General features: G+C 35.2%; 1 protein-coding gene across 5 annotated transcripts in view; it reads right to left on the bottom strand.

Moving 5' to 3' along the window:
• Positions 1-22058, bottom strand: part of MLLT3 (MLLT3 super elongation complex subunit) — a 273944-nt gene that overhangs the window by 81281 nt on the left and 170605 nt on the right. For all 5 annotated transcript variants that reach the window (XM_016960673.4, XM_016960675.4, XM_016960674.4 and 2 more), the window contains one exon: positions 20905-21048. In XM_016960673.4, coding sequence (XP_016816162.2) covers positions 20905-21048 — 144 coding nt within the window. The remainder of the gene's footprint in view (positions 1-20904; positions 21049-22058) is intronic.

Genomic DNA, 22058 nt, shown 5'->3' with positions numbered 1-22058 from the left:
GAATCCAAAAAGCGACCAAGCAATAAGAAATTAATAAGAATGACTGGGCCACTGAAAAGAAACAAATAAGACTTTAAGAAATGAAAAAAAAAAACACTGTTGGAATCAATATCTCAATGGACTAGTTAAACAGCGGACTGAACACAGCTGAAAAGAATTAGTGAACTGGAAGATAAATATGAATAAACTGCCATAATACTCACAAAGACACAAGAAAATGGGAAATATAAAAGCTATTAAGATACATGGAGAACAGAATAAAAATAACAAATATCAAATTAGAGACCCAGAAAGAATAAAGAACATAGGGACACAATGGTGGGAATTTTCCAAATATGATCAAAGTCATGAATCTACAGATAAACCAAGTATAGTATAAAAATAATATACATAAATTAAAAGGAATTTAATCCTAGACACATTGTACTAAAAATGAAGAACACCAAAACAAAAAAACTATAAAGACAGTAAGAAACAAGAGATCATGTATTAAAAAAAGAGCTAGTGGTACACTGGTGCCAGCTAATAGAGGCTTGACTCGGAGCCAGCTGTTAAATTTTTAGGAATTTTTGTCAGCCAGTTTTTAAACAGTAAATGCACTGTATAAATTAAACAAGACTATTATTTTATATAATATAAAATTGCAAGCAGAGAAATATTAAAAGCAGTGGTAATTAATAATCAAAACTCAGCACTTTCTAATTAGTTTACTACATATTATTATTTGCTGTTTTCTTGAGGTAATTCTCTCTGTTGTATAGGATGGCAGAAATAATTCATAACTGTATGTTCTTTCCAACTTTGCAATAACTGATATAATATGGTGATAGTATTTCCACCACAGAAATAAGTAAACACTAAAAATCATGACTTTTTCCCTCAGAAAGATAGTTGCTAAACATCAGAAAAACCCTAAATCAGACTTACACCAGACTTCACAAAAACAATAGAAAAATATTTTCAAATATTGAAAGGAAGTAAGTAAAAACCTAGAATTGTAAAACCAGAAAAAACACTTTCAAAATAGGGGCAATAATCAAAACTTTATAGATTAACACAAACTGAGTGTTTACTAACAGGAGCCTTTTAGTAAAAGAACATCCACAGGATTTATATCAGGAATAAGGAAAACTAGTTTAAGAAGACATTATGGTAATATAATTATGCTAAAATTTAAACACGTTTTAATGTTTTCAAAAAAAACTGTATATATTTGGAATTATAAATATATACTTCAATAATTTTCAGGTTAAAGAAGAAATTAAAATAAAAATTTTCAACTTCATCACATTGAATGTTAAAGAAAATGCTACATTAATTTTGTGGAATTAAAACAGGACTTGAAAAAATTTTAGCCACCAATCCTCGTCTGTGAAGAAAATAATGGATGATAAATGAACAGAAGAATAATAAACTCAAGCAAAAGAAAGACTATAAAGATTTTTGTAACCCTAATAAAACAGTCAACAAAGCCTAAGGAAAGAACTTTGAAAAGAACTAATAAAATTCACAGTCCTCACTGAAAGACTGAATTAAAACAAAGGAGAGAAAGCGTAAATAAAGCATAGGAAGAAAAAAATAAGAAAACATCTACAAGTATAGCACAGATAAAACAGATAAGAATATATCATAAATAATTTTATTGCAACAAATGTGAAAGCAAACCTTGGGAAAAATGTAACTTACCAAAGCTGACTCCCCCAAAAAAATAAAAATTAGGAAGAATCCTGTATTAATATCAGATAAGTAGTTTGAAATCTTCCTACAAAGAAAACATCAAGCCCACAGGGTTTTAGAAGCAAGTTCTAGGAAAAGATAATTTTAATGTTAAAGAAACTCTTCTAAAGAATAGAAAAGACAGGCAGGTATGGTAGTTCATGCCTGTAATCCCTGTGGTTTTAGGAGGCCAAAGTGGGAAGAGTGCTCTCTTGAGGCCAGAAGTTCAAGACCAGCCTGGGCAATATAGCAAGACCCCACTGCTAAAAAAGATTTAAAAATTAGCCAGGCATGGTGGCACACACCTATAGTCCTAGCTAATCAGCAGGCTGAGGCAGGAGAATCCCTTGAGCCCAGGAGTTGGAGGCTGAAGTGAGCCATGACTGCACCACTGCACTCCAGTCTGGGCAACAGGGTGACACCCTGTCTCTTAAAAAAGTAATAATAATAGAAAAAAGGAAACATATTTTATTTCCTGTGGTTAATATTATCAAAGCAACAAATCCTACCAAGAAGAGTAAGAAAAAGAAGCATATGGCCTAATCTAACTCAAGAATATAAATGCAAAAATTTTTGAATAGAATATTAGCATAACTAATCCAATTGTAGGGGGGGAAAAAAAAGGAAAAAAACCTAATAGACCAAAACCAAATTGGGTTTAATCCCAAAATTCAAGAGTACTTTGGCGTGACAAAAATGCTTGTCAAGCACTACATTAACAGATTAAAGGAGAACAAAACCATCTGTTCATCTCAATAGATACTGAAACGTTTTCTGATAAAATCAAAAATTCATCCACGGTTTTTCAAAAAATGAAAACAACAAAATTCCTTACAAACATGACTAGGAGATAAATTCCTTAACTTGAAAAAGAGTAGCTACCAAAGTCCCATGGAGACAGCCTTCTAAATAGCAAATTATTAGAATCAGTCCCTTTGTAATCAGTTTTTACTGGTATTCCTACTAACTCAGGACTGCAAAATGCACTGGGGGGAAAAGGATAGGAAAATTGGAAATAAGACAGATATGTGTCATTATTCACATTTAATTGTCCACACAGAAATACAAAAGGATCTGTAAAGAATTAATAAGTTTAGTAAGATGTTAGAAGTCATATCAATATCCTAAGGTAGACTGCATATTTACACATCAGGAACAAACAGGAAACATTTAATATTAATAATAGCAAAACAAAATATAAAGTAGCTAGGAATAAATAAAGCATAAAACTACACAGATACTTTAAAGACATTAAATAACATTTAAATAAACTCATTGAGAAACTAGGTTCATAGATGAGAATATTCTTCAACCACAGATTCAATGTAATTTCAATTCAAATCTCAACAGTTTTTCAGAGAACTTACACTGATTCTAAAATGTATATGAAGAAAAAAATGATCTACTAGAACTTGTTACATTATATAGCCAACCTCTTTATGAAATGATAGTAATTACAACATTGTAGTATTGCTACAGAGATCAACCAACTGATCAATGGAACAGAAATGTACACCCTTCCAAACAGACTCACAAATATTTTAAAAGCTGATGCTTGACATGGCGGATCATTGATGAAAGCATGGACAACGCAATAAAACATGCTGGAGCTGGTTTTCTATATAGGAAAACATTTAAATTAGACTCTTACCTCATACATACATAAAATCAATTCCAGATATTTGAAAATATTTCAATGTTAGGCAAAACTTCTAAAACTTTTCAGAAAATTCAGGAGAATATCTATATGACCTTGGCATTGGAGAACATACTAAATGGGACATTAAAAAGAACTAACTATTTTAAAAATCTGATCACATTAAGAATTTGTTTATCAAAAGATACCATAAAGTAAAAAAGCCACTAACTGAGAAAACTAGGAAAATATGTCAATAGTAAATATAAACAACAACGAACTCCTATCTCCAGGATATTAAAAGACCTCTAATAAGTAAATAGAAAAATAAGTGGAAGACATGAACAAACATTTCACAGAATAAGAAACATGAATGGCCAATGAAATATATGTTCAGCTTCATTAATGAACATATAATCACTGCAATGCAAAATAAGAGAATAATGATACAACTTTATGTGCTTACTAAATGTGCATAGATGAACAAGTCTGACAAGAAAATAGAACAATGAGATCTCTTTTACATGCTGACATGAGACTCTAAATTGCTGTAACTATTATATAAAATAAACCAAGGCTAAATAGGTGACTGCTCTATGACCCAGCAATTTTATTCATAGGTATACAATATAAGACAGCATTTCTCTGAATGTGGTCCGCAGACCAGCAATATTAGTATTACCTAGATGCTTATTAGAAATTTATATTTTTAGGCCCCACCCTAGACCTACTAAATAAGAATATCTGCAGCTGGGCCCAGGAGTCCTCATGTTTCTTAATTCTCCAGGTAATTCTCATGTACCCTAGAGTTTGGGAACCACTGAGTTACAGCAGTATTATTCAAACAGAACTGGTTTAGTAAGGCTGGAAAGCAATATAGTAGACTCCATAATTGTTTATAAGTCAACCAGTACAAAATTAAATAGACTGAATTCCATGTAGTAAAGGTTAAGCATGACTTATGAAACTTTTGTCTCATTTGTCCATGCATATTTATTTATGTATACGGGTACTTGATCATTATGGAAAACCTGTTTCTTACTATGGGTCACGGTCATAAAAGTCTGAAATCTACTGCCCTACGGAAACTCTTGCATGGGTATACTAGACATATGCACAAAAAGGTTCATAATTGCAAAACCAAATAAAAAGGGGTAATCTAGATATCTATTTAACAAGACAATGAATACACAACTCATGATATAATCACTCTTTGGACTACGCACAGCAGTGAAATAGACAATAATAAAGACAAATCTTATAATGCTGAATAAATAAAGCAAGTCAAAGTCATAAAAAATACATATACTATTATACCATTTTCATAACAATAAAAAATAAGCAAAGATGAGCAAACAAACATACATTTATGGTAAAACCATGTTTAAAAGCTCAAGAAACTTTAGGAAGGTAATTACATCGAGGGAAGGCAAAGGAATAGAGTGAGAGGCATATACAGATAGTTAGAGTGGTTTGTAATATAACATTTTTATTATAAGAAAAATAAAAAATTCCTGATGTCAAAATCTTCTAGTCTAAGAAGAGAAATTCACATTCAAATTCAGCAGATACTTATTTATTAGCTGCTATGAGCAAAACACAAACACAGTGTCTCATTTAATCTTCTTAAAGAGTCCTGTGTGGTAAGTACTTGATAAAGAATAGGCAATCAAGTATGTGCTGAGTGAATAAATGCTTGAATAATTTTATAATATTAAAAGAGACAGAGTTTGATTATATAGTATTATAGTTCTACTGACAGGAGTTAAATGAAATAACATAACTTTAAAGAGTTACTAATATATTCTTACCTTTTTTTAATTATATTACTTATTACCAAAAGTATAATGAGAAAAATATTCAAGTCAAATCACTTTTTTCTATGGAAGTATTATATTGCTGGTCAAAGGTGTACAAACTAACAAACTGTAGGGCAGAATTAGCTAATACGTAACTTCTACAATACCCCTTTGTCCTAATACGTGGAGTTAGCTATATGTGCGGCACATACAGGGTGGGGGAAAAAGCAGAGCTGTCCTAATATAGAAAAAGAAATCACCAAGGCTGGAAAAAAAATCGCTTTTTTTTTAGTCTATGCACTTTAATAAGAACAACAGTTTAAAAGTGCAAAATCAAAATCTTTTCGTTCATTGAATACATATCGGCATAAACAAACACACTTGGGAAACGGCTGCCTTACAAAATTATTTCCATCCTTCACAAAAAACTATTTCCCTTCACAGAGCTCCTACATATGTATGCTTTTGTTTTTAAATTTTGATTCACTGTTGTATCTCTCCAGCACCTGGAATAATGGCTGACCCTAAAACGCACATAATAAGTATGTGCCTGTGAATGAATGTATACATTTATTGAGTATTTACTATACAGTAGGCACCGGGGGATACCACATCAAATATATTATAGTCCCCATCCACTCGGAGCTAACGCAAGTGATTAAATTATGCCTTTTTGCCCCCTTAACAATTCAGTCCAAAAGCTCTTATGTCGGGCCAAGCAAAGTAGGCAACAGTGGGGAGGAATGGTTACAGGTGGAGAAACACCCGTACAGTGGCTGGGAGCCACTAAAAGGGCCTGCTCTTCGGAGAAATGCTGAATTCAGAGCAGGGACAAGAAGTACAAAATGAACTTGACATATCTTTTTATAGAAAAAGGTTAAAAAGTATGCAAAGAAACCAGGTTAAAGGGGCTCCCACTGGCCAAGTCAGGAAAATTAAATTATCAAAATAAATAATGATAGTAATAGGTTATAACCCATTGAAAAAATATATACCCATGAGTCCATGATGATAAAATAAACATAAGAATAAACTTAAGTCTGAGGAAAAATGGGATATTTACATCTTCTCAAAGTACCTTCCAATAAAACACTTATTAATTACAGAGAGAAACTGTACAGTGGAGAAGCCTGGAGGATGCCATTTGAATCAAGTAATGGGTGTTAACATCAACAGTAATGTCTCAATGGAAATCAGGATGATGTGATGTGGTTCAATGAGAAGAGCGCAGATATTCCTACCAAAGATGCATAACATGAATCTAGTTGCAGGGAAATATACATAACCAAGTATGTATATCTACTAAATAACTGGCCTGAAGTCTTTAAAATCTTCAAGTTCATGAAAGTCAAGGAAAGACCAAGGAACTCTTTCCAGTTGATGGAGGCTAAGACATGACAACTAAATGCTATGTATGATTGTAGACTGGATCCTTTTGCTATCAAAATAAAGGACAGGGCCAGGCATGCTGGCTCACACCTGTAATCCCAGCACTTTGGAAGGACGAGGTGAGCAGATCATGAGGTCAAGAGATCGAGACCATACTGGCCAACATGATGAAACCCTGTCTCTACTAAAAATACAAAAAAAAAAAAAATTAGCTGGGTATGGTGGCACGCACCTGTAGTCCCAGCTACTCAGGAGGATGAGGTAGCAGAATCGCTTGAATCTGGGAAGCAGAGGTTGCAGTGAGCCAAGACGGTGCCACTGCACTCCAGCCTGGTGACAGTGTGAGACTTCATCTCAAAAAAATAAAAAATAAAAAAATAAAGGACATTACTGGAACAATCTGCAACAAAACTGGAGTAGGATCTGAGGATAACAAGTTAATAATGTATCAGTGCTAATTCCTGACTTGGATGGTTGTACTGTAGTTATATAAGAGAATGCCCTTGTTTGTAAGAAATAAATTCTAAAGTATTCAGGGACAACGGAGCATCAATATTGGCAACTTACTCTCAAAGAAAGAAAAGTTCTTTGTACCATACTTGTATTACAAGTGTAAATGTGAGATTATTTCCAATTTTTTTTAAATTATAAAGTAAGTAAATAGTATTTGGGGAAGCCCCACATCTCAATCTATGCACAGTGGACTAAGGGACTCTGGGAAGGGCACTGAAATCAGAGGATGTCTTCAAGGGGCCTTCAGTCTGTTTCAATTTGCTCCACTTGGCTGTCTCTTCAAGGACCCATAACATACTGTGCAGACCTAAATTGCACCATATTATCCTAAGAGGAATCTAAATGCCATCCTGAAAGGAACAAAGGCTTCCTTATACAAATTAGTTGATCTGTTAGCTAAATCAAGCCTTTTCTAATAAAAGGAAAGGCAGTGGTTTTCTCTCAAAAATGCCAAATGAGGTTGTTCTTCTATCTATATCACACACAAAAACAGAGCAAACAAAAAACAAGCATAATCTGAAGCCTTCAGTTCATCTCCTCTCAACTAAAATATATTGTCTCGGTTGCAGAAAAAAAGACAATAAACTTGTAATATAAATTCAAAGGTGTATTTGGGAAAAACATTTCCACATCTTGTTGGGAAAATCAGCTTCACTTAGTAGGATTTGTTGTAGAAACAAGACAATTTTACACACATGCACTTTGATCATCTAATGATTTACACAAAAGATCAGCATTCTTTAAAAAAAATGTTGTTTTTGCCATCCTTAGTCTTTAGAGACTCAGAGACTGCCTGGAGTGGGATGGGGAATGGAGTCCAATAAAAAAGCTTCTGGCACCCCACTAAAAGAAGCAGATGTCTGAGTACCACAGCTTTTTCTCCTGAAAGCACATGAGGGCGGCCTGGACTGGTGGCTGTGAATTTGTTTTGTTTTCCTTCTTTCTTTCTTTTTTAGAGACAGGGTCTCAGTATGTTACCCAGGCTAGACTCGAACTCCTGGGCTCCAGCAATCCTCCTGCCTCCGCCTCCTTAGTAGCTGGGACTACAGGTGCTCACCACCACACCCAGTGTTTTTTAAAAAAAGAAGAAACTGAGCTAGATTATTCCAATCCTCTTAAAAGATGAGAATTTATTATCCCTTAAAAGTTGACCAAGGGTTAAGGCTTGATAGAAAGCAAAACAATTCAGTGATCTTTCACTATATGCCCAAAATCTGGCATTAAGTGTGGCCCACAGTAGGTACTCAAATACTTCAAGATGAAAAGTATTTATATGTCCTCCAGATAAGGCAAGCACTAAGCTAAAAAATGCCTCTTGGAAGGACACTTTTATTTTTGTTTATTTATACACTCCGAGCTATGTAGGCAGAAAGTGGGAGGTGTAAGGATGGTATCTGAAGGAAAAAGGAGTACGGGAAGACTTAGGAAGGTCCTCTCGAACTTGATTTTCAGAAGCAAAAGAAATTGGTTTTGTATAGGGAACTTCAATCTATGAAGCAGAAACAAAAGAATAAAAATCTTCTGCCAGAAGTCTTCCAGGACTTGAAAAGCATCTTGGATTTCCTGAGCCTGTCTTATCGGTCCTAGATTCAAATATTCTCAACCATTTTTAGATCATAAATGCTAAGGACTGTACACGCGTGGCGGGGTAGTGGAATATGACTATAAAGAGGCCAAAGTATCTCCCCCAGAGAAAAGGTAGCAAAGTCAGCCACAGTAAACTGATTCTATTAAAGGGTATTACCATCCTACTTTCCTACCCTGAGCGGAAAATCTTTTAATATCTAAGCACTCAAAGAATCACAATACCCCATGGCTTATTTGTATCTCTACTTTCAAAACCCTGGTAGATTACAGTTATTTCTTGACTTTATGATAGGCTTTTTCGTATGCTGATTAATGTTGCATTAACCATTTTTAGACCACATATAAAGTCATGCATAACCTTGCTGTTCAACTGAGTAAAAGAAAAACTCCAAAAATTATGATTGCCTCTTAACTTACAGAAAATGCAAACTTAACCAATCCCCACAGATAGGTTGATGCTGGCTTTAAAAAGTTTAGGGGAAAGGGATTTCTAATTATCATATTCTCCACATAAATTGTATTTTCAGAAGCAAGAGAAATACAGGAAACTTTAGTCTACAAAGCAATAAACAAAAATATGAAGTCCGTTGCTGCCAACCAGTGAACTGCTTCACTGGCAGTTTACCCAAGTTGTCTTCAGAAAGGAGACTCATGCAAGATTGCTCCATTGGTCCTAATGCAACTAAGAGAAGTGGCCCTGGGGATTTTTATTTTTTAATTCTTTGTCTTCTTTTCATTGCATTTCCAAAAAGAAAGCTAATATCACTATGTGTAACCGTAGAAAGAATATGCAAGAACAATGAACAAAAACCCTGACTCAGCTATCTCTTGCTTGACTGATTTCAGTATTTGATGCCTTAGTTTACTCACCTGTAAAATGGTGACCTTGACCTATTATATCAAAGAATTTCATCAGCTACAAAACTGTATGATTTACTCATTTTATAGCCAAAAAAATACACCCTGATCCGCATGCCCAGAATCTAAATGTATTAAAAATAATGAAAGTGTTCATGGGTTTTTCCTAAACAGCAGTCACTGTGCTAATCATTTCTCATGCATTATCTCAAGTCATCCTCACAACTACTATATCCTGGTAGATGGTACCAACACCTCATTTTACAAATGAGCAAACAGACTGATAGAGATTAGTAATGTGCCCAAAGACACACAGCTACTAAGCACCAATACCAGCATTTGAAAAAAAGGGCTGTGCTATGAGTCTGCCTTTCTAACTGTTATGCTGTATCCATTGCATTAAAAAAAAATCAGGATCAGTATGCAGAAAATGGAGCAGTGAGAAAGTTACTACACATCTCAATTTCTATAGGTGTCACTATTATCTTTAAGGCTGATCAATCCAAAGTAGTTTAACCTAAGACCTGTGAGACATTCACATTCTATGTTGCTCTGCAGTACAGAGGCACATACATCTGATGTCAAGCTATTTTCATTTTAAAAAGGTAAATCAGAATAAAGGTTTAACTACAGCTTTTTTTAATTAAAAAAGAAAAATAAACTGAAGCCAAAATTAAGTGTATGTATATAAGCCACAAAAATATCTTCCAGAAAAAAATAAAAAAGAAGAGATTTCAGATAAAATGATCCCAGGGGTTGGTGTGTATAGAGAAGTAAAGAAGCTCAAGAAACCTGACCCTGGGAGAGCGTGTAGTGGACGAAAGAAGCCAATCCCTTCTCTCAAGAGTAGGAACAGAAATCTAGGAAGAAAAAATACAAAGGGGACGTAAGAGAAATGACTCAACTAGAAGTAGTTCTAGCCCTGGCCCTGAGACCCATATGAAGAGCCAAATCAGATAAAGTACATCTTAAAACTGGAACATAGTAGAAGGTATTTTTATTAATGCTGATCTAGAATATTCCTGATTTAGAGCTCACTGATGATCTCTTGGCAAAGTATTCAGAGCTCAAAATCATCAGAAAGGAAAATTCCACTTCACTTAATCTTTACTTTAAAAAAACAATAAATAACTATCTTTTGTGTGAAATTCCCTACAGCAAGGGCTACATTATTCAGCTGGCCCTCTAGTTTTTGTAGCCATGTTCTTTCAAAGGATTAGCTTGGTCTCATAGTCACTGGCATTTGAAACCCCTGGTTTAGCAAAACAGTCTTATGAAAAGTTTTTGCTCCCTATGCTTAAACCAGACCTTTATAGATATCTATGAATGCTGGACAATAGCGTTATAAGCTAACAGCACAAAGCAGAGTGGCAGAATGAGAGGTCAAGCTAAACCTTTGAAAGAACATGACTATTCAAAACCAGAACACTCTGATAACAAATTTTCAAGAAAGATGTATTTATTATTTCTCCAGATAACTCTGTCTAGACTATATCAAACAAGATAGCTTTAACATCAAAATCACCTTTTTTATGAACCTATAAATAGTGCCACTGCAAATGGTTGTCCAGATGGTACCCTGCATAGGAAGTGTGGCCAATGGGATGAGGATTAGCTGAAATTCAGCTACACTCTATGCTAGCCATGCCATGCTCCTTGGGCTGGGGTGTTATAGAGTGGGGAGAGGTAGCAGCACTTTACTTATTTATTTAGAGACAGGGTCTTGCTCTGTCACCAAGGCTGGGGCTGTAGTGCATTAACAGAAATTATAAGTCACTGGAGCCTCAAATTCCTGGGCTCAAGCGATCCTCCTACTTCAGCCTCCTGAGTAGCTAGGACTATAGAGGTGTGTCACTACACCAAGCTAATTTTATTTTATTTTACTTTATTTTATTTTTTGTAGAGACAGGTCTCACTCTGTGGCCCAGGTTGGTCTCAAACTCCTGGCCTCAAGTGATCCTCCTGCCCCAGTCTCCCAAAATGCTGGGATTATAAGCATGACATTTATTTTTAATTTGCCCAAAGACACAATGGTCACCATATGCAGGGACTTCTGTCTATATTACCCATATAAATTCCTATCTTAAGTCACCACAAGTTCATGTAAAGGCTGATATTTGTAAGGCCAACTAAATTTTTATTTTACTTCATTTTACTCTAACTGTAGTTGATTGGACCAGTTTGTTTCATGAATAGGGCATCCTTATCTCACTCAATCTGTCCATTATTTTACCATTTCACACTACCCACAGGCCCACAATGTACCCTATAGTGAAAGGGAAGGTGTGAATCATATTTTCAAAGACAAGCTGCAAAATCTACACCTGCAATAATCTGTATTAAATTACAAATCTTAGGCCAGGTGCGGTGGCTCACATCTGTAATCCCAGCACGTTCGGAGCTGAGGTGGGCAGATCATTTGAGGTCAGGAGTTCAAGACCAACCTGACCAACACGGTGAAACCCCGACTCTACTAAAAAAATACAAAAATTAGCTGGACGTGGTGGCGTACATCTGTAGTCCCAGCTACTCAGGAGACTGAGGCAGGAGAATCCCTTGAACCCAGGAGGCAGAGGCTGCAGTTATCCGCGATGGCACCACTATATTCCAGCTTGGGTGACAGAGCAAGACTCCATCTCAAAAACAAAAACAAAAACAGAAACAAAATATTTACAGATCTTTCCAAATAACTGATCTACGGACTAAACAGTCATCAGGAAAAAAAAAAAAAAAAAGCTAGTACATCATACTTCTGTATTGTCAAAACCATGAAGAGAAAATTTCAAATTTGTGCGAAACGGTTCTTTTGTTCTCAATGTTAAAATTTCTGGGTCTTAAGCCAGTAAGTTTAATTTTGAGAAGCAGAGCACCAGAAAGGGGAGTGGGGGGATGGGGGAGAAAGAAAGCAATAGAACACATTAATGGTAAGTTCTCAACAACCAGAAAGTTTATATCAATCCTCTGAAGTGTGAGGACATAGAATAAAGTCATATATGTTTAAAATCTATGCGTTATGTTTAATATATTAAATGCAAAATATAGATTTTCAGTGGGATCTCATCTACATAAAAATATAATGTGAAATACTGACAGAGGTTATAGTCACCAGAAAGATTACAATGATTTATTTTCTTCTTTTTTGCTTTTCTAGATGTCCACACTTTCTAAAATTAACACATACTTATTTCAAAATCAGGGAAAATGTTAGATTCCTTCTTGAAACTAAAATATGTTCTTTCTGGTAGAACATTATTATTATGTCAAATCCTTGTAATGGAAACCTTTTACTTTCACCATTCCAGATAACAAAAAATTATGGTTTAACCAAAAATATAATAAATCTGCAGAAAAAAAGTCATGTCAATAAATAAACTAATTATCTGCTGACTACTTAACTATGTACCAGATTGCATTTAATAATCTCAAATGGGAGAAAGGAGATATTATGCTTATTTTAGATTTATACAAACCTAAGCCCAAGGTAAATTAGCAGCAGATCCTAGAATTGAATTTGTGCCTTCAGATATCAAATCAAACATTCTTTCTGTTATACCATGGCTATATCCCCTGTGGTAATGAAGGTTATTATATTAAGCCACCTACCATCTATCCTCAACCCCTGAAAATGAACCACATATGCCTACTTCGAGTCTCAGACACTTGTTTCTTAAAGTGTTACCTTCAGATCCTGATTATTGTAAGGTTTTCTTACAACTCATGGAACAAGAAAACAGGCAGAAAACAAAATGTTAATCATAGCCCCCGTTCTCCTCCTCAATTTCCCCTAAAATTGTTTTCACTTAATATTATAGAGTATGAAACTCAAAAATATCTGGCGGGGACAGTCAAAATAGGCATCTGCGCTCACAGACAACTCCCTTACCATCCTAGAAGAGAATGAACTCAGATAAAGTATTAGATACACTTTGTATGCATCCTTGAAACAAGTACATAAAGAGCTAGTACCTAAGCAAAGACGAAATAGAGAAACAGAATCAACAGTTTTCAACTGCAATATTTTTGTATTTAAACAAAGAAACAATTATTTCTTAATCTGAAATTTCTCCCAACATTCACATCCTTTCATATTTTTCCTCTTCTGCTTATTTCTTATTTTCTTGGCTTTTTGTGCAATTGGGGACAGGAGGTAGTAGCAGGATTAAGTGACAACTTTAAGATATCACAGCATTTCCTTTCAAAACTAAATTACGGTTACTATATTAAGAGTTTCGTACATACAGTCAGCTAAACTGCTACTTCGGGGAGGTCTGCAGAAAGAAATGGGGCACACCTTCCAATACTGACAACTAAACACTCAAAACAACTTTTCTTAGTACACATTCTAGGAACATCTCCCTCTCTCCTCTGTTTTTCTTTCAGTCTTTGCTTAGTTTATGCAGTAATGGCGTTTGAGCTTTCAGCAGAGTGGAAAGTTTGCTCCTGTTTTTTTCCTTCTCACTTAAAAGGTAAACAGGTAGTTGGGAAGGAAGGAACAAATGAAGACACGAAAGTTGTTTTATCACACAGATTTTTCTGGTACATTTTTTCAAAAGTCTGTAACCGTCCTGCAATCAACGTGTGTGACTTTAAGAAGACATTAAATCATAAAACCACTAAATAGGTTGAGTGACATAAATAACTTTGTACTATCATGACCATGCTTTCCCTGAAATAATTTATGAGATCGACATTACATTTGGAATTAGGGCTCACAATTTTGACTTTCTACTTAACATTTATATGTATGTTCCACTTTCATAACTTAATTTTCCAGGGTTTGTGGGGGGAGGTGGCCGACAAGGTTATAGAAAGAAGGAGAAAATGCCAAATATGACAGAAAATTAGCTTCTAAGAAATAACCACACAAATGAAGCAGCCTGCTTGGTCTTACATTTATTTAAATAAACCACCTTTTATCAGTGCCAGTAAAAAAGCAGCAGCATTCTTTTATCGTTTGAAGCGACAACTACAGAATTATATATATCAGAAAATAATAAAAAAGGTACTTATTCCAAAACAAATATCCAAAAATCCAATGAAGCTGTCCAGTGACAGCCACTAAAATAATCTTCTCTGTATTATTTTCTTTGAGTCATTTTTAAAATAAGCAGCCAGCTATCCATCTCTAGGCACTGTCTAGATGAGTTTGCCACAAAAGCCACTTATATTTTTAGAAGCCAAAGTCTTGACAAATCAGTTCCTAAGAACATAATTTGTTACACATCGAAGAAAGCCTGAAAACACAGACCTTGGTTAAAGAGGCTTCCGTATCTTTTTGTAACCTTTCCAAATGTAAGTATGTGGGAAGAGTACCCATAAATTTAAGTTGAAACCGAAACACTTAGAATATTTCCAATTTAAAATACATTAAAATGTGGTCTTTGAAAGGAAATGAAAATGGCTTTTTAAGCATATGAAAAGTTGCTCACCATCACTCATGAGAGAAATGTGAATTACAAATGAGATGCCATTTTTCATCCATCAGATTGGGGGAGAGGGTAGTTTAATAAATCATCCTGTGGAGAAAAAGGCACTCACGTACTATTTGGTGCAGGCATAGAGTAGTATAACCTCTTTGGCAGGAAATGTGTACATGTCTACCAAAATTTAAATTTCACTTTGCCTTGGACCCACAATTCTACTCTAAGGAATTTATCCTACGGACATATCCATGTGCACAAAGAACTATGTATGAGTTTATTTACTACAGTATTACTGGTGTCCTAGAGGAAAACTTAACTGTATGTCATGCTGCACTGTGTGTATATTTACCTATTCAAAAAAATTAAAATTTGAGGAGAAGAGAATGTGATCCATACAGTTGAGAAATTAGAAGTGTTCTGAACTCCCCTACAAAGGAAACACTAAACACCCTACACAAGATTCATTCCAAATCCTTGTAATAAAATGCTGTGTTCAGATGGCTTGACACAGCTGCATTACTGAAAGCTCCTTATCCTAAGATCCTTTTGGCCCTTTAATAAGCAAAACCCCTCGTTGGAGGTCCACTGTGGACCTGAATTTCACTTGACAATAAGCAGCATTTCAGAAAGATTCCAATTTATTCCTTGTGAAAACAGATCATATATAAATGTAACTGTCACTCTCAGAAACAGGACTGCATTATGCTGCAGATTTAATACAGACTGGAAGCATGTTCCCCATGTCTTCTCCAGCAAATCTTGCCAAATGGGCGTCTGAAATGTCCTACTGAAACAGGTGGTGTCTGAACAGAATTGGATTTCTGCCTATAGAAACCCTAGTTTTAACAACTGCTGTGGTTAGTTTTAATTTTCAGTCCTCAAAATTAACTGCTTGCCAGTGATTCAGAAATAGGACTGAACAACATGTTTAGACTTTGCCCTGTTTAATTGAGGAAAGGAAGGAAGGAAGGAGGGAGGGAGAGAAGGAAAGAGGGAGGGAAGGAAGAAAGAAAGGCAGCAGGAACAAACAAACACCCAACACCCTACCACCATCCCATAAAAAACAACAGAACCAAAGCAGGCCATTTGGTTTCCAGGCCAAAAAAAAAAAAAAAAAAAGAAAAAAGAAACTGCAAAATAAACTTGATTTTCCAAAGATGCTTGCCTATTTTGTGCTTTCTTCGTAGAAGCACAAGGATCCAGCTACCTTGCTGGTCATATATGTGAACTCTTCTAAGGAAACACACAGCCTTGAGAAGCCTTTAATCCGCTAAAAATTCAGAATTAAGAACAATGTTAAGAATCCATTTTTCTAATGAAAAGTTACATCTTACAAAATAATATTCCGAGCCCTTTACACAAGCAAAATACAAACAAGCACTTCATACAAGCAAAATACAAACAGACTGCCAACACCTTGAAGGAAGAAACCACGGGCTAATCTTTAAACACAACACAGATCTATCAATGCGCTGGTTACACTAACTCGGTGGTAAACATGTTTTCCTGTGAATAAATGTTGAGCAGCTTACACTAAATAGCAAATCTTTTTCACCATACCTTTAAGTGTCTGATATAAAGATGGTTAAACATCTGTTGATATTCTAAACTAGTAACTGAGGGGAAAAGAACTAAGGTATCTACTATGTGCCATACACCATGGTTACACGTTCCCTATGAGGAAAACACTGCCATATCCGTTTCACAGCTAATAAACTGAGATGCAAAAAGATGCAATGGTTTTTCCCAGGGTTACCCAGCTTGAAGATGATAAAGGTTTTATCTAAACCAGCTTGAATTTAAAACTTTTCCAATTGTATCACACTTCTTTCCAACCAGAAATTCAGAAAGACAAGTTAGTAGAATAATAAATTTTAGTTCCCCAATATACAATATCTAATATACAGTATATGTTTACTTTGCCAACACCCCAAAGAAAAGCTCATCTTCTTTCATCTGTCTTACAGTAATAGATGACAAACTCTTCTGCAATGTTTTCAGTATGACTGAATTCCAACTACTAAAAAGTGATAAGTGAATACAGAGAAAATTATCTGTCATGATCATAAGCCTTTTAATCTTAACATCCTAATGAGCACAATTTGAGAATCACTGATCCAAAAGTGATCAATCAATTCATTCTTTAAAAATGGGAAATAAATAGAAATATCTCAGCAAATAGGGAGGTGCTTCTCCACAGAGTACACTTGGTCCTTTTGCTTAAAATTAAAAGACATATTATGCTTGTTCTTGCCCTCAAAAGTTTACTGCTCACTGCTCTCTTCCCTCTACCAATCAAAGAATAAATATCTCAAAGGAAATATCCTCCCTTAATATAATAACATACAAAAATTATATAATAAATATTAATAATAATTTTTAAAGTAAGTTCTCAAGTTGTTCTTTCTCATTTCATAACCCCTACCCTCTTTCTCTTACTTAAAGCCTTACAAGGGGCTGGACGCAGTGACTCACACCTGTAGTTAGAGCACTTTAGGAGGCCGAGGGGGGCTGATCATTTCAGCTCAGGAGTTCAAGATCAGCCTTGGCAACATGGGAAAACCTGTCTCTACAAAAAATACAAAAATTAGTCAGGTGTGGTAGTCTGTGCCTGTAGTCCCAGCTACTCAGGAGGCTGAGGTGGGAGGATCACTCGAGCCCAGGAGGTTGAGGCTGCAGTGAGCCATGACTGCACCACTGCACTCCAGCCTGGGTGACAGAGTAAGACCCTATCTCAAAAAATAAAAATAAAAATCTACCAGCCTAGGCAACACAGTAAGACCCTGTCTCTACAATTTTTTTTTTTTTAATTAGTAAATGTGGTGGCGTGCATCTGTAGTCACGGCTATTTGGGAAGCTCAAGTGGGACGTTCATTTCAGCCCGGCAAGTCAAGGCTGCAATGTACAAAAATCAAGCCACTGCACTCCAGCCTGGGCAACAGAGTGAGACTCCATCTCAATTTAAAAAAAAAAGTTCGTCGGGCTAGATCTTAAATCAAATCCACAATTTCCCCAGCAAGCTCCCATGAGCTGTCTAATTTAGAGGAAACTACTTTCACAGTCCTATAAAGTAAATCACTCTGTATTCAATACTCTCAGAAAATAATGTTTGAATCTAAATGTGCCCTGCCCACAATACTTCTTCTTTTATAACAAGAATATACTTAATATTAGGGAGCCATGTCACAGAAAAACACAGGGTATATTTCTTCCAAGAGGGACATACACCAAGTTTTGAGACTATTTAGGAAATAGTATGACATTGAAATTAAAAACAAAATCCAGTGAAAAAAACAGAATGTTATTGACCCCTCTCCCAAAAAAGTTGTTATAGGCTTATAGATTATGAGGTAGAAAAAATCTGCAGTTTTTCAAGATTCTCTGGCAAAAAGTTCTTTGGAATTATTTTCTTCTAAGAGCTGAAAAACATTTGTTCCAAGATGCTCCCAGCTCTAAAAACAACCTTTCTGATCTCTTGAAAAGCAACACTCAACTTTTAATAGCTCTATGTACTTTTAGTTTAAAAGAAAATAATAAAAGAGAAGGAACCATAGCCAAACACTAAGTTTACTCCACCCATGCCTTAACTTATATATTAAGATGAGAAGAGAGGTTCAATTATTTTTTCCTTTTAAGGTAGAATATATAAATCTATGTCAACACATAATTTTTAAGTATGAGGAGGAAAGTATCCTCTCTCCCACCACAAAACCCAGGCCAAAAAATAATAAGAAGAAGAAGTTTATCTGAAGACACAATCGTGAACTCATTTCTCATTAAATCAGAATGGCTCATAAGTTAGTAACACCATGATAGGCTGCATTAATACTAAGATAAGACAAATGGTTAAAGCCAGGTATCAATAATATAAGGCAGTCAAAAATCTAGGTAAGCCAAAAGATGTTTATTAGTCTACTGATTTTTTTTACATTTCTATAGAAGTTTATTTTAATCTTCCCATACGAAATAGACAGAATCTGTGGAATTATTATGATTTTTAATGAATTTTTAAATGCTTATTTTACTACAAAATTCACTGTGATTAGTCCCTTAAGTAACTTGTAATATTTCAAATAGCATATGCCTGGAATAGTTCACATTTCAACTTATTATTTTAGAGTTGTCAAGACACAATCTAATTCTAATAGGAAAATATCTGCTGGCTTCAAACAGCACTTAAACACAAAGAAGGAAAGTTAGAAGTCAAGAAGAATCATTCTGAGATAAAGGCTGAGTAGAGCACAAGATGAGAAATCAACTAGAGACCTTATCAGGATGCAGTGCTGCACTTCGCTGCATTATCACTGACTGTAACCTCTCTTCTAGCTCACAGGCAACCCTCGACTTCTCTGGGACTAAGTGGTTGCTTTAAAAAGTTCTTGTGTCATATTTATGTTTTCCTACGACCCTTATCAGAAGCATGACGTACTAAAGTTACATAATTTGCACTCTCCAATTTACCCACCCAACTACACAACCCAAGAGAGAGAATCAGAAATGTAAAATGCCAAATTCATTAAAAAAAGAGATTGATTAGGATTTTAAATGGACCAGTTAGTTGATTGTTAATGGCATAGCCATAGGTAAATAGCATCAAAACTATACTCCTGATAACTATAAAAGGAGTAAAACAGTTACTTTTCCAAACAACTTCTTTAATAAAATTATAATAAGTTCCTAATTTTAAAATAAGTTGTGTTACAAAAATAAATACATTTCTTCATGAAGCTGTATTTCTCCCATAGAATACTCTAAGTGGCATTTCATTTCCAAAGCTGGCTCAATACCCATTTAAACCATAATCTATTGACATATATATGATAAGGAATGAAATATGGTAAAAGTACTTGCAATGCTTCAAATGCATATTCATAATTCAGGTAAAAGGACAGCAGCCTAGCAAAACAGAACTCAAAAAATGGGGTCCACATCACCCAGAATAGTCACACAATTATATACATGGGCAACTTTCTCATAATAGGAACAATAGCTTTTCTTAGGTTCTCAAAGTGGTTGTTCATGTATCCAATAAAGAAAACTGTGCCACAAAAAAACCACCTGCTTCCTACAAAGCCCTCAGGTAGAGTTTATCAGTGATATAACACATCTTGATGGGTAATGGTCTACAAATGCATATAGAAAATAACTTCATAAATAGAAAACTGCACAAAAACCTTCCAGAGAAACTAACTGATGATGATCCTGGAGAAAAGAACACATTTCAAAATAGATGGGGTGTGAAGTGCCCACATAATATGACACATAAGTTCATGTGAAGTAGGAGCTGATGATCCCAGTGACACTCATTGTCAAATAGATTTTGACCAATCAATAGTGTTTGTACAGCTGACCCAGCTTCAGAAGCAAACATACCAAATGTTTATGTTTGCAAGAGGTACCACTTAAAATTCTTTCCCATACTAGTCAAATCACAAGGGCAAAAGTTTACAACACTTTTGCTACCATTACTTTAAAAAGGAAAATCCATCTTTTATCAACATAAAATTCAAACAAATAAAAATGTGTATTTAAATGACCCAAACATGTAGTATGAGTGAAGATACCTTTTTTATTAATTGTGATCAAGAAAATTTGGATTTCTTTTTATATAATGTTTAATGTGACTTGCAACTTAACCCAAAAGTTTCTATAACTGATATAACACAGTTCAAATATTATTCTTTTCTTAAATGAGAGTTTATTGCTTGTTTGTTTTGGGGTTTTGTCATAATTAAATTTGAGCTGCATAGATCTTAAGACTGTTTTAATAAATAGTGTAATTTCAAACTTAAGCCTATCTAAAATATTATTGTCTACCTGTTCATCTCAACACATGAATCCACAGCTAAGCCATTAAGGTACATCATTTCTTTTACCTCTCCCAAAACCTTATACTTTTTAACACATCAGGAACTAGTTTGTTTGTTTGTTTTTGTTGTTTTTTTTTTAATAGGAATGCTTTTCACAAGAGAGTGCCACTTACCCCTCCTGCCTTCAGCAACTTTCTCCTAAAGTCCTCTGTGGGGTTGTTGAAAGTTAGCTTTTCACAGCGGAGGTGATTCACTGGTGGATGGCCTTCGAGATGCAGGAATAAGTCATAATCAAAGCGGACTTTCCTAGGTTCTTCCTGGAGGTTAACAAAAATTATGACAGAAAAAAGAGAGTCAGGCATAAGTGAAATTTTAAAAGCAAAAATTTACTCCTCATAAGAAATAGAAAAGAACTAAGACATCTAACAGCTAAACTGTCAAAGTAGTACTGGGGAAAAAAAAGTATCATGGAATCATCAGTGAAACAAAATAGAAATGTCTGACAAATTAGTTTCTTGTGTTAGGGGAAATGAAATAAGAAAAACTTCTCTTCTTCCCCATGATCTTTCAGGTGACAGGATACCAGCAACATAGCCACCCAACTAGAAACCAAGCACATTCCTTCCTCTTCCCCACCCCAGTACACTCACCATCAAAGGCTGCCATTTTCTCCATAAATATTTCTTCAACAAGCCCTCTAACTCTTACTACTAGGCTTTTACTCATGGCCCAAACTATAAACTCCCTACTTTGGGATATATTCTCTTCAATTCCTCCTCCATTCAGGCCTAAGATTATCTATATGAAACAAAAATCTAGCCATTTTCACTTCCTAGTTAAAATTTCAACAGCTTCCAATAGCCATTGGGCTAAAAATCCTAATCTCACTTGAATGTCACATAAGGGCCTTCATAATCTGGCTCTTGGCTTCATATTCCACCATTCCCCTTCTGTCCATCTGATGGCCTAGCAACATCCCATTACTGGTTGCTTCCCAGTACCTACTGTGTTCTAGGTTACCTCTGGTTTCATTCTTGCTTTGCATTACTACCTTCACTGCCTACCTCCATTTCTCTACCTACTGCTTTACCTAGATAACTTCTCACCATTCCTAACTCAAGATTTCACTTTTGGAAAACCTCCCCTTAACTCCCGACTCCCCACTGCCTCTCCTCTACTGTGTGTGCATCTTTCTCTCACCCTTGCCACGTCTTAGAATAATTGCCTTCTTATTATCACCATTTACCCTGCTGGATCAAAAGATTGTTGAAAGTAGGATCAATGTTTGAATCATCATTGTACCCTCAAAGACTAGTTTATGCCTATA

Source organism: Pan troglodytes, chromosome 11, assembly GCF_028858775.2.
Source record: "Pan troglodytes isolate AG18354 chromosome 11, NHGRI_mPanTro3-v2.0_pri, whole genome shotgun sequence".
Lineage (NCBI taxonomy): Eukaryota > Metazoa > Chordata > Mammalia > Primates > Hominidae > Pan > Pan troglodytes.
This window is presented reverse-complemented; position numbering and strand designations above follow the sequence as displayed.